The 15,438-nt window shown below is 34.3% G+C and overlaps 2 protein-coding genes across 4 annotated transcripts in view; one reads left to right on the forward strand and one right to left on the reverse strand.

Moving 5' to 3' along the window:
• Positions 1 to 15,438, forward strand: part of LOC149475381 (extracellular matrix protein 2-like) — a 157,272-nt gene that overhangs the window by 13,017 nt on the left and 128,817 nt on the right. For 2 of the 3 annotated variants that reach the window (XM_089713422.1, XM_089713424.1), the window contains exons 8-10: positions 668 to 852; positions 2,361 to 2,494; positions 3,462 to 3,922. In XM_089713422.1, the coding sequence (XP_089569548.1) occupies positions 668 to 852; positions 2,361 to 2,494; positions 3,462 to 3,604 (462 nt within the window). In that variant the 3' untranslated portion in view covers positions 3,605 to 3,922. Of the gene's footprint in view, positions 1 to 667; positions 853 to 2,360; positions 2,495 to 3,461; positions 3,923 to 15,438 lie in introns of those variants that run through there. The other variant, XM_089713423.1, reaches the window with a different exon arrangement.
• LOC149475382 (uncharacterized) lies at positions 4,087 to 13,922 on the reverse strand. The gene is made up of 21 exons (XM_089713218.1): positions 13,918 to 13,922; positions 12,749 to 12,843; positions 12,499 to 12,585; positions 12,132 to 12,276; positions 11,739 to 11,781; positions 11,280 to 11,307; positions 11,011 to 11,080; positions 9,741 to 9,801; positions 9,605 to 9,638; positions 9,296 to 9,371; positions 9,096 to 9,151; positions 8,768 to 8,834; positions 8,413 to 8,465; positions 7,679 to 7,745; positions 7,419 to 7,474; positions 7,037 to 7,100; positions 6,769 to 6,804; positions 6,293 to 6,328; positions 5,931 to 6,011; positions 4,848 to 4,918; positions 4,087 to 4,177 (listed from the first exon to the last, which is right to left on the reverse strand). Exons 1-21 carry the CDS (start codon positions 13,920 to 13,922, stop codon positions 4,101 to 4,103), a joined length of 1,308 nt encoding a protein of 435 aa, XP_089569344.1. The 3' UTR covers positions 4,087 to 4,100.

Raw genomic sequence — 15,438 nt, forward strand, 5'->3', positions numbered from 1 at the left:
CTATTGAAAAAGGTCTGTTACTACTTACCCCTGTTACAACTAGCCCCTTGCTCCCTACAATACTTATTAGTTAGTTACATTTTAACTTTTTCAATAACCACGATATATTATATAAAAAAAAGTGTGCGTGTACACACATAAGAAATATATGTATAGTAAAAGTCAAAACAGTAGCTTAAATGGATTTTTATATTCTTTATTTGACTTTAACATACTTCTAAGGATTAAATTATCTTTTTTTTTACCTTTTTATGCTATATCTCCAATCAAATAATTTAACAGAGATAGACACCCGTCTCCTCTCGCGATGGGACTTGCTCCAACATCTAGATGTATCCAACAACCCATATTCATGTGATTGTTCCACACAGTTGTTATATTACAAAAAATATTTTTTATAGTAAAAATATCTGTGACAGTATAGTAATTTCAACAGTCAGACACATACAATCACAGTAACAACAACAGTAACTTATTTTACAGTAAATGTAACAGTAAAAATAACTGTTACAGTATAGTAACAGCAACAATCATCCTCAAAACCACAGTAAAAGTAACAGAACAGTAGCTAAATGTTTTTTTGTCAGTAAAATATTATGTGTTTTCTTCCTTTTTTTAACTTGAATATACTTATAATGATAAATTTATCATTTTTTACCTTTTTAAGCTATATCTCCAATCAAATAACTTAACAGAGATAGACACCCGTCTCCTCTCGCGATGGGACTTGCTCCAACATCTGGATGTATCCAACAACCCATATTTATGTGATTGTTCCACACAATGGATGGTCGATATGTTAGTGCCGATTGTGGAGTCTAAAGGAAAAGTTAATTCCAGTGAGAAGATGGTGTAAGTATGGAAAATTCCTTTATAAATTGTATTTAAAATGATAATTCTATATAAAGGTAAAAAAAAAAAAAAAAATAAGTCCGATTCCAAAAATTACAACGAAAAAATGAATGAAACTAAAGCGCGTCACACACGGTGAAGATACTATAATATTTTATCTTAAGATACTGTTATATTTTATATTACAGTATCTTAACGCATCCGGTATCAGCGTTCGGACCATCATTTTTCTTTTTGTCATTGCGTACTAAGACCCCTGTAGAACCGCCATCCTGTTACAAATGACGCGAAATTTTGTGGGTCATTTGTAACAGGATGGCGGTATAATCTTATATATAAAAATGAATCGCAAAATATGTTGGTAAGCGCATAACTCGAGAACGGCTGAACCGATTTCGATAATTCTTTTTTTATTATATTCCTTGAAGTACGAGGATGGTTCTTATGTAGAGAAAACGTAAACATGTACCACGGGCGAAGCCGGGGCGGACCGCTAGTCTATAATATAAAAATGAATCGCAAAATGTGTTGGTAAGCGCATAACTCGAGAACGGCTGAACCGATTTCGATAATTCTTTTTTTATTATATTCCTTGAAGTACGAGGATGGTTCTTATGTAGAGAAAACATAAACATGTACCACGGGCGAAGCCGGCGCGGACCGCTAGTATAAAATATAACAGTATCTTAAGATAAAATATTATAGTATCTTTACCGTGTGTGACGCGCTTAACTAAGTAGAATAAATAAAATAACATTCATAAGAAAAAAACTTGTGTTTTACTCCACAAATATACAGTTTATAAAACACAGGTTATGTGATTCTATAAAAAATCAAAGTAGTGATACAAAAAAAAATTAAAATGTTGTTTGGTTTTATGAAACCACGGTAAAAGTGAAACTGTTCGAACGGTTCCGAACACTGCTTTGTGTAGCGCATGTCGCGTGTCGGTCGGCTGCCGAGTAGGTATACCTACTCGGCAGCCGCGATACACGCGACATGCGCTACACAGACCAAACAGTTTGAGACGATGTAATAAAAGTTTCACTTTAAAAAGAAATCAGTGTAAGGCAAATAACCTTTATGTAATAATTTGAATAAATCATGAAAAAAATATCGCAAAATAAAACTTCGCATATTATTTATGTTGCTTTACAAACTAAAATTTACTATGTATTTGAGAAATAGGTATTTTTGTATAATATTTTATAGCAAAACTAGCTTATCGCCCGCGGCTTCGCCCGCTTTGTCTAAAACCTAATAAAATATATATTAAATACCTTCCTCTTGAATTACTCTATCTATTATAAAAACCGCATCAAAATCCGTTGCGTAGTTTCAAAGATTTAAGCATACAAAGGGACATAGGGGCAGAGAAAGCGAATTTGTTTTATACTATGTTACAAAAAAATTGTATAAAAATCCTAGAAATAAGCATTTGTTCCTCATATTTCATAATTAACTACCAAAAAATACTTTAAAACTACAAAAAAAAAATTTTATTTCAGTTGTCAAGAGCCAATAGAAATGAGGGGTTACACTATGAAACATTTGCACGATATTCACAGAACGATGCGTTGTGTTGATAAATACGGTCACAGGCCTGAGAGAGATGGCGCTATACTGTTGGGGACACTTATTGGTGAGTTTGGGGATAAAACTATGAAAAAATAGGAAATTAACCCGAAAAATATTATTTTTTCTATAGATTTTTTTGTAATAAACCGAAAAAGTAAAAAAAAATTATAAAAAATATGGCCTGAGAGAGATGGCGCTATACTGTTGGGGACACTTATTGGTAACAAATATTCTAATGTAAATAAATAAAAATCAACTTCAAGTGACTAAAATTCAAATGGGATCAGATTGAACGCAGTATCTTTCAAATAAATAAAAAAAGTGTGTGTGCCGAGCACATGTGTCAAAAGTGAAACTTCTTTGGCACACGCGCTCTTTTTGTACTAAGTATATATATTTACTTTTTTGGTCCTAGATATTTGCTCTGTGTCTGCGTGTTAATTATCTATATAAGTATTTATTTCAAAATTATATACATAATTATGTATCAGCCATCTGGTTTCCATAACACAAGCAAAAGCTTAGAGCGTATACGCATTATGCGGGTAGCCGCATTGCGGGTAGCCGTCCGGCTGACCGCAAGCACAATTATGCACACTGCGATGCGGCTACCGCAGACCGCACAGTGCGCATAGAAATGAATATTACGTACATAATTGTGCTTGCGGTCAGCCGGACGGCTACCCGCAATGCGGCTACCCGCATAGTACGTATACGCTCTTAGTATGGGATCAGATCGTGCCGTGTGTGAAAATTGTCCTGAAATATTTATTTTTTACTAGCTTTCCACTCGCAGCTTCGCCCGCGCAGTCAAAGAAAAACCCGCATAGTTCCCGTTCCCGTGGGATTTCCGGGATAAAACCTATCCTATTTCCCGGGGTAAAAAGTAGCCTATGTCCTTTCTCGGGTATCAAAATATCTCTATACCAAATTTCATGCAAATTGGTTCAGTAGTTAAGGCGTGATTGAGTAACAGACAGACAGAGTTACTTTCGCATTTATAATATTAGTATGGATTTTTTATTTTACAGGTGTTCTTCTAGCAGTACCAATAATGTTCGGTCTCATGATGTTATGGAGACACGGTTATTTCGCAACTTGTGGCCTCCGGGGCCCTGTGGATGTTTCTAGGGCCTTTTATAAACGGGCCCCTGCTGATGATAATTATATATAGGGTTTTTTTAGATTTTTTGTGTGTTTTTTATTGTATTTTACACTAGGTTGGTAAGAAATGCGCAAGACAATATAATTATGTTCAAATGCAAACCTTTATAGGTATAATGTTAAATGTATATTGAAAAAAAATGGGCCCACCTTATATTAAATATTACTGAGATAATTTTATAAATTTTTGCTTCTCTAGATATCTTAAAATTGACCAGTCACAAAAAGGCAACGAATAAACTACAATTTTAATTGTATTCCAAATCAAATTTATAACAAATTGTGAAAATGCCATTACGTTTCCAAACATTATTTTTATTTAAATGTTTAGTAATAAAGATTTTTATATGTGTATAACTTGTTTTTTTCCAAAATTCCTAACCAAAAAACAACAAACAAATACAGGCTACATTTAAAAGAAAAAAGCTGGCAGGCTACATAAAAAAGAAATACTCAAAGAAAATGAAGAAATAAAAGACATTTTATTTTACACTTTTTATTACAATTTATCGAATATACAATTTGGGTTGAGGTTTCTTGTATGTCCCAGCTTGCATGTTTAACATTACTTCATAATGCCGATCTGAAAGAGGAAAAACCATTTTATGAATATGGACATTAGCTGATAAACATACCTATATTGGTCCATGCTATTACTAATTGTTAAGTGAAACTAGCTTCATCCTCTTGGCATTTATATAAAACTAGCGGTCCGCCCCGGCTTCGCCCGTGGTACATGTTTACGTTTTCTCTCCATAAAAACCATCCTCGTACTTCAAGGAATATAATAAAAAAAGAATTATCGAAATCGGTTCAGCCGTTCTCGAGTTATGCGCTTACCAACACATTTTGCGATTCATTTTTATATTATAGATAGATAGAAGATAACATAATAAGTAGGTACCTACTCTATACTAATATGAATAAGCTGAAGAGTTTGTTTGTTTAAACGCGCTAATCTCGGGAACTACTGGTCCGATTTGAAAAATTCTTTCGGTGTTGGATAGCCCATTTATCGAGGAAGGCTATAGGCTATATATAATCACGATAAGGCCAACAGGAGTGGAGCAATGCGGGTGAAACCGCGGGGTGCAGCTAGTATCTGATAACATGGAATTATCATGGACAAAAATATTTTCAGATTCAGTGTTTTTTCACAATAGATCACAAACAATAAAGTACACTATATTTTTTGATTTAAAAATTTTGGAAGGATAGAAAAAAACAAGACATTTATAATCGTATTTACTTACTGTAACTAACGACGCGTTTCATGACATTCTTTGTGAAAACTTTCTTTATCCTCGTACGATAAACCGCTAACCTAAATAAAGAAACAAATATTAAATGTAATTTTATTTAACATAAACTCAAACTCAAGCATTTATTTATTCAGTAAGGCTTGGCAAACACCAGCCAGCATTAGAGCAATAAATCAACGCTCTAACGTTGCATTTAGACCAAACGATCATAGAGCTAGAGCTAGAGCAAGAGCATTCTTTCGTGATCTTTTAGTGTAAACGAAAACTTGTATGCAGTGTTGTTCAGTATTAGAACATTGCATAGAATGTTTTCGAACGCACTAAGAACAACGAAAGAATGCTCTACGTCTGTTTACACTAAAATAATTTAACATAGGGGGGTTAGAATGTGCATTCGCTCGTTTGATGTAAATGCACTGAAAGGGCGCGGGCACACGGTGCGTTGCGGCGCCGCACCGCAAAGATTTCACCGTGTCAGTGGGCACAAGAGTGGTGCGGCGCCGTAACGTTGTTCTGTCGCAGCGGCGTCGTAGCAGCGTTGCACAGCGTGTCCTTCCTTGTGACGCAAAACAACTGAGCGGTGCCGCTCCGACGTCGCACCGCATTCACCCCTCCCCGCCTCGTCTTGGTGGTTACAAGTCCGGTGCGGCGCCGGAACGCATCGTGTGACATGCCACAGATATTTCTATGTAAGACGACGCAGCGACACCGCTCCGGCGCCGCACCGCCGCCGCAACGCATCGTGTGCCCCCGCTCTAAGACAGCCACTGGTGGCCAGCGACAGCCAATTGACACATTTTTTACACACTACACAAAGTATATAAACCATAGAAAAATGTGAAAGGTGATCCGTTTGCGCCTACACTAAATCTTACATGCACTATTCAATTAATCTATACTAATATTATAGAGCTGAAGAGTTAGTTAATTTGTTTGTTTGAACGCGCTAATCTCAGGAAATACTGGTCCGATTTGAAAAATTCTTTCGGTGTCAGATGGCCCATTTATCGAGGAAGGCTAATCATTACGCTAAGACCAACAGGAGCGGAGCAATGTGGGTGCAAAAATACTAACTCGCTTTTAGTAGGACCAGCTAGTCGCATAACTTGAGCGCGCATACACCGGTAGCTGTGTGAATTCTTGAAATGCTTGCATCTGTATTATTTATTTAGAAATATTATATTTTATTTGCCACCATTTAGCGTCTCTATGAATATTTGTTAGAATATTATAATTAAATGGCAGAATATTACGGCCGTTTAAAAGCTATTTCTAAAAAACTAGGCTAGTTGGCTGTGACATACCTATTGTGCATTTGTGGAAATACATATATAAAATGTTTGGCAGAATTAAGAGCTTAATGATGTTATTTTTTTATCGATTATTTAGAACATTTTATGCAGAAAAGCAAGTATTTTCTAGAACAAATAATTTACCTTGGCACAGGTTTATATGGACGCAGTCGTCTTTTCCTGTTGAGTAAATACCAATATAATTAGAACGGGTGTCGAGTGTGTTCCATCGCGATACGGGCAGTGGAACGAGTGAGTCGAGTTACAGTGAGTCGGTCGAATTTCTGCTAAGTGGTCCCAACTTATAAATATAAATAAATAAATATTTTCAGGACAATTTTTCACACACGGCACGATCTGATCCCATATTAAGCTATCGCTTGTGTTATGGAAACCAGATGGCTGATAGACATACATAATATATAATTTTTAAATAAATACTTATATAGATATTCAACACCCAGACACAGAGCAAACATCTATGTTCATCACACAAATATTTGCCCCGGGTGGGAATCGAACCCACGGCCTCTGGCTTGGAAAGCAGGACCAACCAAGCCAACCGGTCAGTCGATTTAGAATTTTTTATTATTACATATTTAAATATCACAATAAATTACCTTTCTTCTTCTGTAGTATAATTTGTGGTCTTCAACCTGTTTTATAAAATACAAACATATTTAAATTGAGAAAAAAAAGCTCGTAGATAATATTATGTTTAAAGGATAGCCAAAACCCGAATCTAAAAAAAAAAAAAAAAAAAAAATCGAAAAAATCTGAATGCATTAATAATATTTCCTTGGCAGCTCTTGTTATAAGTAAGTAGGTAAAACAAGGTAAATTGTGAGATGATATTATACAAAAATTATAATATATTATAATACTTACCAACCCAACTTGTATGGAGTATTCTTCCTGTTTATTGTGGAGAATAATTTCTTTAGGCCATGTCCTGTTGGAAATATTTTATAGCATTTTTATAGTTCGATAGTTTTTAAGCAGATACAATTTTAATTTAGCAAGTTTTTTTCGAAGTGAAACTACTTTAGGCGCGGTGGGAGTAAAATTTCAAGGTCACGTCATGGCGATACCGTCACGTCATGGAGGGGGGTGACGATTTTGGTATCTTTGATTCTTGCCAAAGAAGTTTCACTTCTGACACGTGTGCTCGGCACACAAACTCTTTATTATACACGTTGTTAAGTTAACCAATTTTTACCATCACACAATTTTATACTATATGGCTTACTCTAAAAAGACATTGACTCACTCTGGTGGTTAGCTATTTCTTCATGAAACATCGCCTTCACCATTTTCAAAAAGCAACTGAAAGTAAATAAAAATTATGAAGTCCCCTGTCCCCTAGTGGGGTACGGGGCAAATGCATTATGCATACATCTGTTTCACTGATCGATTTTCTTTAGGGACAAGTAGGTGATCAGCCTTCAGTGTCCTGCCAGACCGAGACTTTTTTCTATAAATACTACAGTGAAACAAATATAATCTGGTGATGATAATGAAATGACTTACCTCTTATTCCCTCCACTACTCACACGCACACTCACACGGGAACTAACATCGAGAATGTTCTTCTTAACTGTAAATAGGTACATTAGTTATATTTAATAAAAAAATTCCCTACTTAGAGCTAGTTTTAAGAAAATATTAAATAATTGATTAACAGCTAGTTCTAAAGGGAAAACTTGTTCTTGAAAATTTTTCTTTTTTGATTGACTGACAGTAGTGGGCCTGCCTTCCAAGCCAGAGGTTGTGGGTTCGATCCCACCCGGGGCAAATATTTGTGTGATGAACATAGATGTTTGCTCTGTGTCTGGGTGCTAATTATCTATATAAGTATTTATTTAAAATTATATTATAATATGTATGTTTATCAGCCATCTGGTTTCCATAACACAAGCGAAAGCTTAGTATGGGATCAGATCGTGCCGTGTGTGAAAATTGTCCTGAATTTATTTAAAATCATGATGTAACATAAGCTTCAAGTAGTGTAAATTCATAAGAAATATATTTTAATGAAAAATAGCCCTGATTTTATAGTTTGACTAGCTGTGCCCCGCGGTTTTACCCGCGTTGCTCAGCTCCTGTTGGTCTTAGCGTGATGATATATAGCCTATAGCCTTCCTCGGTAAATGGGCTATCTAACACCGAAAGAATTTTTCAAATCGGACTAGTAGTTCCTGAGATTATCGCGTTCAAACAAACAAACTCTTCAGCTTTATAATATTAGTATAGATGATACTCACAGCATTTGTAGGGCATTTTTATTATGCTCCCAATACGTCTATCCAGCCAGCGTCTGAAAGAGAGAATAATAATAGTTTAAAAAAACTAAAAAACACGCTTTTTATAGAAAACCGAACTAAAAAATAGAAAATTTTATCAAATTAGTGTATTGTCATCGGTCCTCAATAAATCTACAAAGTTTGAACGAAAACTGGCCGTTTAAAGTGGGTCAAAATCGCGCCCAAAGAAGTTGGTTACAAACATACAGGTGAAGCTAATATAAAGTGTGTAAAAATGAAGAACGAAAAACGTCAGCTTGCGGTGCACTAACGGTGACCTTCTTGTTAATATTTTTCTTTATTCCTAGGTACATACCTATTAATCATATGCTTGGAACTATACTCTGAAGTCGACCATTCATCCTTACTGCGATTACAGGAATCTAAAAACAAGTAAATAATTATAAAAACGTTACATTTTACTGTAAAAAGTTTCATTCTTGTACTAAATATTGATCTGTTACTTGCCCGTTAAGAAAATCTATCAGTAAAAACTGTTGAAAATCTACGTAGGTACCTATTTTTACTACAGGTAGCCTTCTTAATTATTTATTTTAGAGCATTAAAATATATAACCATAATAATAAGTTAAAATCATGATAATATATATTATAACTAACTAATAAAAGGTACACAGGTATTACCTGACTCTCGGTTGAGCATTGACATACTCTTTGATCCAATTGGTTTCATTTCACTTCTGTAATAATTTAAAATGCAATACATATATATTTAACAACATAATACTATAATACAAGCCTATAGATAAGTATATTTTATACTCTTATTGAATTCTTATTGTCTCAAATAATACTCAATATTAAATGGTTTGTTAAATACTTACTCAGATTTTATTATTATTGGTACAGCTGATCGCCGTCGCAATGCAATATGCGCTATTTCAGTAGATGCGCCGAGTTCTATAATATATATAATACAATATTATTTATGTTTCGGTTAGGATAAAAAATATAATGTCTGCCCCGTCTGCCGCTTTAGCAATTTATTATATAAATTATTTTAATTCTTCTTCTATCTTTTTTGTTCTACAATATGTACCTATAAGTTTAACTCAGTTTGTAACTAGAGGGCGTTGTTTTAATATATTTACGTATTTATAAAAGCGAATTATTTCATTAAAAATATATCTCACCCGCTATTCGAAGATCGCTGCAGGCAGTTTTATTCTAGGAAAAATAATAATTGTTATTAGAATATTCATAAACTTATTTTTTCTTCTTTGTGAAATAAAGTCATAAAATAATTGCCAAAATGCTGTAATTACTTACGCGATAGCGTGTCTTTGATTTTTTATTTTTTTTACTTGGCTTGTAAGGTTGTGACGGCTCCCTGAAAGAAAAGACAACAAACTCTTTAATTTTAGTATTGTGTATAATAATTGCGTGCAAGTAATTCTATATAAAATAAATTAAATGCTTATTTAATTATACGAATTAAGTAGAAGTATGTTATTATCTTTAAGGTAATGATGCAACGAATATCAAATCGCTTATACTCTGGTTACTCTGATTGGTTCAAAAATAAATAATAAGTAATTGAATATTTTTGCCTAGCCCCTAGGGTATTAAAAAACCAGACTCACAATCACATTCAAAAATTGTGCGAAGCAAAACTCTAATACCACGAATTAAGGTGTTGCTTTCAATGAATGTTGTTTACAACGCTGCAGCCATAGACTATATACTTAATACAGAGATGCAGCTGCTTGGATATTTTTGACGTGACAGCGTCTTATAAATTGGTTTGCCGGGTGACACTTCAAGAAACTGCGTTACGCTCCGCTCACGTTAAGCCGGGTATCCACTTAAGTTCGCCGAGGTTTGCGAACACTGTGTGCTCCGCGAACGTGAACGTGTACAGTGTACACACTTAGGCTGCAACATCAGTGCTCCTGTCGGAGCGCTAAATTCCGCGCTCCGGTCTCCAGTCGACACACGATAGACGGTCGGTGCAAACATGCCGCCTCCAGAATTAGTAGGAAGTGCAGCTTATATTTTGATACATTATATTGTGATGGAATACAAACGACCTCCTCGATTTTGGCAAGCTAATATGTATAAGGGGAAGAAGAAATAATGAAATAATGCATATATTCATCATTTCATCGGACTACTCCATGTTCGCGAACTTAACAAACACACGCTCGCGTCCACGAACAAACTGCGCTCCCCTTTGAGTTCGCGCAAAAAACCGCTTCCCGAGCGCTCCGCCGTGCTCCGATCGTGCTCCAGTCGCGCTCCGCGATCACGACGTATCCATTATGTTTGGTTTGCGGAGCAAGCGCGTTCGCAAACCACGGCGAACCTAAGTGGATACCCGGCTTTATGCGCTCACAATGAAAGCGAGTGAGAGGCACGCGGGCATGGTTAGCCCGCCTAAGAGCGAGAGAGACAGACATAAAAAGTCGTTGTCACGTAAAACTTTCGCCCGTATACCGACTTTACAGGCAACCAATTTTGACGATTGTGGATCTTGTTGTTAAAAGTATGTCTAGATACCAATAAACTTTATGAAACTCATTATTGATTAAATTCTTACTCTTTATCCAAAATTGGATAGTTCATTTCTTTTAACAATTGCTGTGTTACGTCTGTCGTTGTGCCCATTTCTATAATAGGAAATAAGACATTTTTTTAATTAGCATTAGCATTTTTAATTACTTAATGAAATTCAAAATCAATTACTTTTACAAAGATGTGTCTTCGTCAGGCTACTTTTGCTGTTAAGTGTTTGAAAAAAAGTTAGAACAACTAACTACAAAAAATGTAATACCTATGTATAGAAATAAAAATATAGAAATTACTTACCCACACTTTTCTTTTTTGTACCGATTGTCTGAAAAATCCATACTAATATTATAAATGCGAAAGTAACTCTGTCTGTCTGTCTGTCTGTTACTCAATCACGCCTAAACTACTGAACCAATTTGCATGAAATTTGGTATGGAGATATTTTGATACCCGAGAACGGACATAGGCTACCTTTTATTGCGAAATATGTACCACGGGCGAAGCCGGGGCGGGCCGCTAGTAATGTATATTGTTTTTAGATTTAATTTACTAATTTTTATGATGTAAGGGATCAAAGAAGCATTAAATTACGATACGATACGTGCAGAGCAGCATCAAAACTGTTCTAACTGTTTTGTATCGAGTCATGAGTGTGTGTTCCATCGCGGTACGGGCAGTGGAACGAGTGAGGCGAGTTACAGTAAGTAAGTCAGTCGAATTTCAACCAACTTTAGTATTTATATCTGTAAAACTTACTTTTGTATCGTCCTGCGCTGTTCGTTCTTGTATTATTTCATTGCTGAAATATCAAATAATACGAGTCAAGAAGCATATATAAAAAATAAGTCGTATTCCATATTCTCTTAGTTAAATTTAAAAAAGTATTGTCATCCATTAAAATTGTGAATAATATTAATTATTTTTGTGATTTTTGTCGTCTTACTTATTACTTTACTAGATAAACTTCTGAATTTTGTTTATAAAAAAGTTCGCATATTGCCGTATCGATCGTAGGTAATCGTAGGTATATCGTATCGTACTATAATCGTATCGTAATCGATCAGTGAAACAGTTGTAATATGACCTCTGTGAGTTTAAGAGCAAGTTTATTATTTTTATTTATTAGGTATCATTATTATATTATCTAACCTGTAATTATCCACATCTGAATAGCTTTTACTCTCACTAATGTTACGTCTAGTTATTTCAATCACATTGTGTTGAATCCTGCGTCTGTGAGGTTTGGACCTACGCGTTCTAGATTTTTTCTTTGAATGCCTTGCTGTTGAACAACCTTTAGAGAAAAGTATTAAAAATTGTCACAACAATCTACTTGTTATACAACAAATACTTCTGAAAGGTCTGTATGTTCGCGATAATCTCAAAAACTGCTGCACCGCTTTTCATTAAACTACTATAAACTTAATATCAATTCGACTATAAAGATAAAGATTATACGTGGAATACAACTCATGCTTATAAACTCAGTAGGATAGTTTTGTTTTACGGATTTCACCTTGAAAGATCCTCTTAGAGCATCCTGAACAAAATATAACTCCTTTAAATACTTCGGCGTCATGTAGGTCTGTTTCACTGCACACATCTATAAAGTATACAATATACAACTTAAGAAGTACCTAATTATATTATGTTTAATAAATTAATGAAAAATTGTTCATTTTAGGTATACTTTTTCAGTATTTCAAAACAAGAGCGATACAAGTACTGGTGGTTCATGTATACAGATTTTTATATTTAATACTAACAGCATTTCCTACAGTCCTTATGGTAACTGAAACCTTCGCAGATCGCAGTGTCTCCAGGGTTGATAGGAGCATCGCAATGTTCACAAACCTCGCAACTGAAGATAAGTTTAAAACAAAATAATAATTATTATTATTGATTATATTAATTGATTTTTCAGTTTATCTGCGCATGTTATAACAACACCACTGCTCGAACGGTGAAGGAAAACATCGTGAGGAAACCGACATGTCGAAGAATCAAAAATTCGACGACATGTGTCATCCGCCAACCCGCACTTGGCCAGCGTGGTGGATGATGGCCGAACCCTCATAGGAGGCCCGTGTCCCAGCAGTGGGAACGTATATGGGCTGATGATGATGAATTATTATTCATTATATTAATTTATACCTGACGCAAATACCAAAATGGAACCTCTCAATGAACAATGAAATTCAATTTTGTTCTACATATATAAAATTATTATTGGTATAGTTTTGAAAAATGTTTGAGTAATAGAAAGCTAGGTTATTTCTTGATAAAATCTAATAAATTATATACTAAAACCTTCCTCTTGAATCACATTAGCTATTAAAAAAACCACATCAAAATCCGTTGCGTAGTATTAAAGATTTAAGCATACAAAGGGACATAGGGAAATAGGGACAGAGAAAGCGACTTTGTTTTATACTATGTAAGTATAAGTATGTAGTGATGATTAATTATAACTAATTATAGCTCGTTTGAGCTAAATCAGCTAATTGGAATAGTTGGAATTTTGAAAAATCTTTGACTAGTAGAAAGATACATTTTTTCGTATCGAATGCATAACTACATAGTTAGTTTTATTTATATTTTTCAAGGCAAATAATCTTGATAATAATTACCTATTTAAGTACCTATGATGGCTTGACGAATTTTAACGAGTCTTAACGTTTTTATTACCTAGTTCCACTTGCATTATTATAATATGTATCTAACTCCTTGACTCCAACTTGATCTACTTATAAAGGACAGATATAATAATTCAAACTTATCAAGGATCGGTTATAATATTATATTTCTTATTATTAAGGTTCTCATTCGTATTTTTTACCCCTATATAATAATAAAGGTGTTGTGGTCCCTGGGTTAACAACGTTACAATAAGATTTAAATATCCAATTAAAAAATTCTGTTGGTAGGTACTTACGCCATATTTAATTTTTCACTTTTACATATTTTTTATATTTTCGTTTTTTTCGCAGAAAATTTACATTGTTTAAGATGAATCGAATATTTTTATCAATTTGCAGAAAAATTATGACATTGTCAGTAAATACGTAAGTCACAGATATAGGTTTTTGCAAAAAGATTTTATATGACTACCTAGATTTTTTAGATCTATATTATTTCGCATATCTTTTTACAATATTATTAATACTAGCTGGTGCGTTGTGCGCGGGCTGCAAGCAGCCCGCGAGCCCCTTTTGCCCCTGGGTTGAAGCAATAGGGCAGTCATTTGAAAATGTATTCGAATTCCATGTCCATTTGTAATTTTCTGCTAACTGCGATTCCACAGTCAATCGGAAGTGCTTATAAATTCCCCATTCAAGTATTTTCTACTCCGGGGGGCTGTCCACCTTCAAGGGCGCGTGGTGCGTGGGCAGCAAGCAGCCCGCGGCGCATCCAAGGGACAAAAATCTTCAGCCATTTGAAAATGCATTAAAATTCCCCGTCAATTTTTTTTTGTTCGTGTGTTGTGTTCGTGTTCGTGTTCGTGTTCGTGTTCGTGTTAATGATTTGAATTTGAATTTGGATTTGGATTTGGATTTGGATTTGAATTTGAATTTGAATTTGATTTTGAATTTGAATTTGAATTTGAATTTGAATTTGTTCGTGTTCGCAAATTCAAATTCAAATTCAAATTCAAATTCAAAATCAAAATTCAAATTCAAATTCAAATTCAAATTCAAATTCAAATTCAAAATTGAACACGAACACGAACAAATTCAAATTCAAATTGAAATCACAAACTCGAACACGAACAGCGAACAGCGAACAGCGAACAGCGAACAGCGAACAGCGAACAGCGAACAGCGAACAGCGAACAGCGAACAGCGAACAGCGAACAGCGAACAGCGAACAGCGAACAGCGAACAGCGAACAGCGAACAGCGAACAGCGAACAGCGAACAGCGAACAGCGAACAGCGAACAGCGAACAGCGAACAGCGAACAGCGAACAGCGAACATGAACACAAACTCTCAAATTAAAATTTAAATTCAAATTCAAATTCAAATTCAAATTCAAATTCAAATTCAAATTCAAATTCAAATTCAAATTCAAATTCAAATTCAAATTCAAATTCAAATTCAAATTCAAATTCAAATTCAAATTCAAATTCAAATTCAAATTCAAATTCAAATTCAAATTCAAATTCAAATTCAAATTCAAATCCAAATTCAAATTCAAATTCAAATTCAAATTCAAATTCAAATTCAAATTCAAATTCAAATTCAAATTCAAATTCAAATTCAAATTCAAATTCAAATTCAAATTCAAATTCAAATTCAAATTCAAATTCAAATTCAAATTCAAATTCAAATTCAAATTCAAATTCAAATTCAAATTCAAATTCAAATTCAAATTCAAATTCAAATTCAAATTCAAATTCAAATTCAAATTCAAATTCAAATTCAAATTCAAATTCAAATTCAAATTCAAATTCAAAG

The sequence above is a fragment of the Colias philodice genome, chromosome 30, assembly GCF_061535455.1.
Source record: "Colias philodice isolate Cphi_HAF_F1 chromosome 30, ilColPhil1 Martin Lab GWU primary, whole genome shotgun sequence".
Classification (NCBI taxonomy): Eukaryota; Metazoa; Arthropoda; class Insecta; order Lepidoptera; family Pieridae; genus Colias; species Colias philodice.